General features: G+C 34.2%; 1 protein-coding gene across 1 annotated transcript; it reads right to left on the bottom strand.

Annotated features, from left to right (window-relative positions):
* Nucleotides 1-280: 280 nt before the first annotated feature.
* Nucleotides 281-6,240, bottom strand: LOC139970884 (fibrinogen-like protein A). Its single transcript, XM_071976944.1, has 5 exons — nt 6,100-6,240; nt 4,612-4,669; nt 3,859-4,034; nt 1,995-2,256; nt 281-1,098 (listed from the first exon to the last, which is right to left on the bottom strand). The coding sequence occupies exons 1-5, from the start codon at nt 6,181-6,183 to the stop codon at nt 845-847; spliced, it is 834 nt and encodes a 277-aa protein (XP_071833045.1). The 5' UTR covers nt 6,184-6,240; the 3' UTR covers nt 281-844.
* Between the last annotated feature and the right edge of the window lie 325 nt (nt 6,241-6,565).

Raw genomic sequence — 6,565 nt, 5'->3', positions numbered from 1 at the left:
TTAAAATATTATCATGATAAAACATAGTGAGGATTTGTTTTACTCGTTAATTAATTTACAGTTGCTTTTATTCTTATTTACTTTTTTTGTATTAATATTGGATTATTTAAGGTTTAATTTATGTTCTTAACATAATTTACTGATTGGTTATTATCTATGCTTTGAAAAACGAATCCTCAAGACAAAATATTATTAATCGTTAAAAATTAAACATTCGTTATACACAGGTCTTAGTGAGTTAACAAACAGACGATAAAGAAATACAAAAATGGTTCGCGTATTCGGTTTCATCAGTATATTTCCCCGTGACATTCGAAATAGATATATTGAGAATTTACTATCAAAATTTAACCATTGCTCCGAATATATTTGGTATCGGTGTCTACAACAAAACTAAAAGAGGGGTCATATTTAAGTTACTTTCACAAAACAATGCAGGGTGTATATGTTTTTGAGAAGCTAAAGTGTCCAAACAGTTCGTACTCATCACAGCAGTGATCATTTTGAGTCGACAGCTTTAGTGTTAACTATAAATATTCCCATTTTATGTTCTTATTTCGATGATTTGATGATTTTAAGATGATATTTGTTTAATATATTTACCATGAAGGATTTAACTATCAGACCCCAAAAATTGTAATCACAAGAACAACAACACTTACATTAATCATAATAAAGGGAGATAGAAAGTGATCTATGCAGATACATTTCATGGATTTGATTTTCAAAGCAATAACTGCTCAATACATTTGTCATAACAATCGTAAAGTTGATTTCCTCATTTTCTACGACCATATACAGTTGAATGGCAGTGCATTATGATTCTACGTTCTGGCTTAAAGCCTTAAATTGAACGAGGACGAAGCTTCATCTCGGCAAAAGGAATTTGGTCAGCATCACCAGGCAGATTGCGCCAGTAAATACTGGGATTTCCACTATAACCGTAGTACTGACCGTTTAGATTAGAATGGTGACAATATCCATACCACCACGCTCCTCTGCCGTATGATGAATGACTCGCACAGTTGCCGGAATAAGCGTCATTGTCATTATCGTACGTAGAAAACCGCCTGGTGTTATGGTAACCTAGGGAATCACCTGTATGTATTCATTCGGAAAGAAAATCAAATTAATTGTTTTTTCGATCAATTAATATACTTCCATTTTGCCTGTTGGTTAAAAAATATTTAGTTCTCAAGTAAAGCAATGATTCCAACAACAAAAAAACATGTCCTTAGGAGTTGTTCAAATGAATCCTCAGCTCATAGTCTACCTGAAAAATAGTTCCGTGGAAGCAAACACTTGTTCTTTAATCGGAAAACGCTTTAAATAGAGTAGGTTGCTTTGTATATTTATGGGAATAAGCTTGTTATAATTGCGCATTAGACTATCACAGCTCGAAAATTTCACTATTTTAACGAACACAACGTTTTCCTTGACTTTGAACAACAGGACTCTATCGTCTCCCTATACCACACTGACTTATATTTCTAATATGGAGACAATATGTCGTATCTAACGGAATAGCGACGTGATAGATTTACATTCAGAAGTTAAGTATCTAGTGGAAAGGTCCTTGAACAGTTATTTGTTTGCAATTGTATCGACGCAACAAGCGCAGTAACCTACGTCGATTGATCAATCGAATGTGTGCTTATCGAGCGTGTATGTTTCTAGGCGCCTTTTTCTGTACCTGTGTAAATGTATAATCAAATAATTTAATTTATGCAATTTCATTATCACCATAATTCTGATCAATAAATTTCATCCTAAAATGTGTATAGTTAGTCTCAGTACTTAGACAATGAACGATCGGTTGTAAAACGCGATAGCGAGGATGTGAAACTACCTGACTTAGATCATCCCAACTCCATCACGATTTAGTCCATGCACGGTGCATGTTTATTTTGTCCCTGTGTATACTGAACCGTCATATGCAATGTGAAGTAATCAAATATACAGACACACCTTAAATACGTATGTTTATATTGTACCTGCTGTACCCGAGTACGCTCCAAGTACTAAAAGGTACTCGGAGAATGAGTCGCCAATTCTGAATTTGTTGTATTTGGCGTAGTAATGGTTCCCTAAGGTGTTGTTCATATCAACCCTCAGCTCGTAGTCTCCCTGGGAAGTAAGGTAGTGAATGTTGTCATTGCCAAGCCAGAACTCTGTATTTAGGTTCCCAAACCCAGTTTGATAGTAGGACCACGGACGATAGAAGTTAATGGTACCGTCTATTCGTCTCTGAAAGACCTGTATCATAACAAGGGAACAAATATGATCAATATAACCATGAGTTGTTATTGGTAACACACATTCCTTCTATCTCTTATATCTAATATAAATCTGTATTTTTACAGTCAGGCTTAACATCTTATCAAACGAAGTATATGAAGTGTTGCTTCCAGTAGGAACATTAATATCTGACCTACGTACACAGCCCTTCTCTCTTTGAGAAAATATATGCAGATATAAATAAAGCTATTTATTTTCATGTTGCTGATAGGTAATACAGTGATAGTTCCAAAATATGTAATAGAATAAATTAACTACGTGTGGCTTGAACGAGATGAAATTATGAGTGTTATTCAATGTGTGAATTATTCACTTTAAACCCCTGAATTTTACGTCAGTTACCATCGTAAATACATATTTGGATATTCCTGTTATACTCATTTAGTTACTTAAATGTTTCCGATTTTTATGAGCTTTAAACAGTAAAGGATTTGTTAAGGATTTAAACTTTCCAATGATCTGACCCTATCCACATTCAAAGACTGCTGACGGCCGAACTTCGTGTTTCAAGGGAAAAACTCATCTGTGCCGTTTCCCAGTACAAAATAGTGAAACTCGACTTCCCTTGTAAAGGATTTGGACAGATAAAGGAGCTAACATTCAGAAAAACGTTTTCAATGCTTCTAAATTGTTGAGATTTGCCACCGAACAAAATGTTGGCAACTGAGGTGTTTTTGTTTGGATTTGCCTCAAGTAAATCGTTCCACATCATTATAGCGGATTAGTAACACTATAACAAGTATGTTATGTGTATTCGTTGTACTCCACAGGTTTTACATGCACCAACCATGCGTCATCAATGAAACTGATAACTGTTACACTTTGGATGACTTAAAGGGACACAAACCAAGTCATCATCTTAATTTGAGACACCCCCCCCCCCCAACGAAAATTGTTTTTACGTTTGCGAGATATCCTATAGTTTAACAGTCGTGTCTGGTAGTTGCCATTTTGCCACGTTGTCACGATGTCACGTTGCTACTACTATCTAAAACCTTCTACTTGCTTTTTTTTCATTTCATATTTTCAAAGCAGAATGATACCAATGTTGACATTGAAACCGATGACATCATTACGTTTTACTTCAATGCTTTAGATTCAATACTTGCAAAACTCGTCTGCTATTGATACAGATAAGCAGGAAGAACCGATGCACATCTAGCTCTATGACTTCAGATTTAGACTCGTTCAAGCATTCAGCCGTTTGTGTGAAGGAAAATTAATAACAATTTTAATTATATTTGCGTTTCATTTAAGTGCAACAAGGACTTGCTATGTCACACACGGCGTTTTCAGGAGTCGGTCATTGGCAATAGTTTCCGAATGACATGTTTGTTGTTGCATATAGGATTTTTCTGCCCCAGTTGACAACATAACCCAAATTCCTGTTGAAAAAAATAAATCCTCACTGAAAGAAGAGCTAAGTGTAGTTAGGTCACTACGCCAGAACTACATTTATTTCCGACTGAACTGTTACAAAAGTTTAGCGTTGAAATATGTACAAATAATGAAAATTAATAACAACGTTACAACAAAGAGTGTAATATAATTTCATCTTACCGTCCATCCTCCCTCGTCAGTTTCCATATCACAGTAGACCTTGATGACATTTCCACCATCTGGTTGAATGTAGTACTGACCACTTGGTGGAGACTGACCGGAACAAGATTGCAGAATATCATAGCAGTCACGTGGGTACTCAGGAGAATGAGAAATCCCCTTGGGACACGAAAGACCTGTTTGAGAAGGATCCAATTGAAGTCTTGTTTCTTCGTTGATCAAAATTTATGTAAGTGTTAAGACGATTTATATGCTCTAAGATCTTTATGTTGTATTACATACGTATTTCATTTATACAAATATTAAGAAAGAAGTGCTGCACATGACGGAGATTCTTTACATCCACTTCTGTACCATTGAAGATAAAATGTAATTATATTATTATAATTAGGGTTACATTCAACAGAAACATTCTTAGGACACACGAATTGTTTCATTGGAAACAAATTTATGATAGTATAGACACGAATATTTCTAGTTATAGTTTGTACTTTTAGACTATATTTGTGTTAAGTTTGAGTCGATGAGTTTAATGTATGCAAACAAACAGCAGATCTTATAGATTAAAAGAGAAAGAAAACATGTCACGAAAGCATTTATTGTAACTCTAACTATTCAGTTGGTTAGAATGCAGGTGTGAGTTTGAATAAGCTTACAGTGAGACTGTGCTACATTGTCCTATGTACGAACATATAAATTATTGTAATGAAGTTTGAACTCCGTGTGATAAACATAAAACAATTCATTAGTCACCTGACTGCCGCTTTTGTCTCCCAGCCGGATCTGCTAAAGACCGTTCCTCGCGTTCGAACTAAAAAAATAAAAAAAAATAAAAAAAAAACAGTCAGATTGGACCTTTTACATTCGGTGTGCATGTTAAAATATGATTTACTACAATATTTACGATAATTCCTTAATTCATAAGATGCTTTCCAGCGACCAGTTCATACATCGAACCAAAAACACAATCATATCTTTACGAATGAGCAAAATTTAGACATCTATCTCTTTAAAATGTGACGATATGTAACATGCAATTGGTGCTAGCTAAGCCATATGTTTTATAATGTAAAGTTTACGTTTCTATTTCAGTGACGTTTTCATATTTGTAAACTCTCAATGACGATGCAGATCACCTTCCCTACTTCCAATATTGGGTTAACGTACAACCATAAACATATATATTTCTGTTTATTTCTGTCGAGTCTTATATCAACGTCGCGTCGTGCGACTGTGCGATTTCGCATGATTGTGTGTCTGCAGATAGAGTTTACACATAATGTTTTAAATTTGTAAAAGATATTTGTGCAGACATTATCCTTCAAAGTCCATGCAAATGTGTAAGTGTAGGGAACATGGTTAAGTTCAAGTGTAATATCTGCATTAAAGGCATGGTGTCCAAGGGTTGATAGGTCCATTGAACTTCTTTGTAACCCTTGGGACTCATATGAAGTAAACCACAGACTTATTTCTACACCTTACCCCCTCTTTCACTATTACGATTACTAGGAACTCTATAGATTCTTTACTGGAAAAACAACATTCATCCCCCCGTAATCAATAATTTCATCTTTATTTCATTTGACTTGCTGTACATTAGTTGCAGGTATCGATGTACTTTGCTTTGAAAACAAGTGATTTTCATACACCTGGGTATCTAAGAATTTTTATCTGATACCTTCCAGCATACCTCGTTATATGATACGGGAATTTTAATCACTTTGTATTCGTATCCTTTTTTATATGTGAAAGTAACAGAAGTGTAACATGTTGACAATTAAACTTTGCTCTACTTCCGTACCCCATTGTGATTCTGAGACTATTTCTCCTTATTAACCATAATGCATAAATTTCTAAATTAGTTAAACTAGAAAGATGAAGTTGTAGATGTTTTCATCTCAGATGTCTGTGTTGATGGCATTAGTGTTTTATTCAAAAGCTCATATGATTTATGTTTGATTAAAATAATACGATTCATGATTTATATTATTTTTTACGAATTTTGACGTATATTCGATTTTCATCATTAATTTACACACACACGCACACCATACACACACACATATATATATATATGTATATATATATATATATATATATATATATAGTATAAGTATTAAGTATTCTTAACCTCCACAAATGAACTGAATACAATACATGTTTCACATACGAAATGAAAAGCCTTGTTTAACATGAAAAACATATTACAAAATATAAATGAATATTTTAAAGTTTTCTTACAGTACTTTCACTTTCTTTCAAAGGTTCAGAGCTGATGCAGAACGAAATGCATCCAACCAGGATCAACAGAATACCAGCTTTCATGATGAAAATTTGTCTTCAGTACGTACTTAGGTGATCTGGCAACTTTGTTGACTTGACATGAATTGAATTGAGAAAAAGATAGTTGCAATGTTTTATGCTACTTGGAATCCAATATTGTTATCAACGTGTTTGTTGAAAAGCTCATTAGAGGTAACGAAACTTTGTAAACAGTCATTAATTACGTAGCAATATCCCTGAACATTGTCCCTGCAAGTGGTGGTATTTGTTAATGATTTGTAAACCATAACTAGTTTGATTAGTCGCGCTAATACTTGTCAAACAAGACACGTGCATTGCGAGTGAAAGATTAACGAACGTTATACGCAGCTTTTTAATAGTTAGTTCATTCTTGTATGAATGATTTTACTCAGCGATCCCACCT

The sequence above is a fragment of the Apostichopus japonicus genome, chromosome 8 (assembly GCF_037975245.1).
Source record: "Apostichopus japonicus isolate 1M-3 chromosome 8, ASM3797524v1, whole genome shotgun sequence".
Taxonomy (NCBI): domain Eukaryota; kingdom Metazoa; phylum Echinodermata; class Holothuroidea; order Aspidochirotida; family Stichopodidae; genus Apostichopus; species Apostichopus japonicus.
The sequence above is the reverse complement of the archived record's forward strand: the minus strand, read 5'-3'. Positions and strand labels throughout refer to the sequence as shown.

Coding starts and splice junctions, on each gene's coding strand:
- LOC139970884 (XM_071976944.1), bottom strand. CDS start 6,183: ATGAAAGCTGGTATTCTGTTGATCCTGGTTGGATGCATTTCGTTCTGC. Junction 4,670..6,099: donor TGAAAGAAAGTGAAAGTACT/GTAAGAAAACTT, acceptor TTATTTTTTTAG/TTCGAACGCGAGGAACGGTC. Junction 1,099..1,994: donor AGCGTACTCGGGTACAGCAG/GTACAATATAAA, acceptor GAATACATACAG/GTGATTCCCTAGGTTACCAT.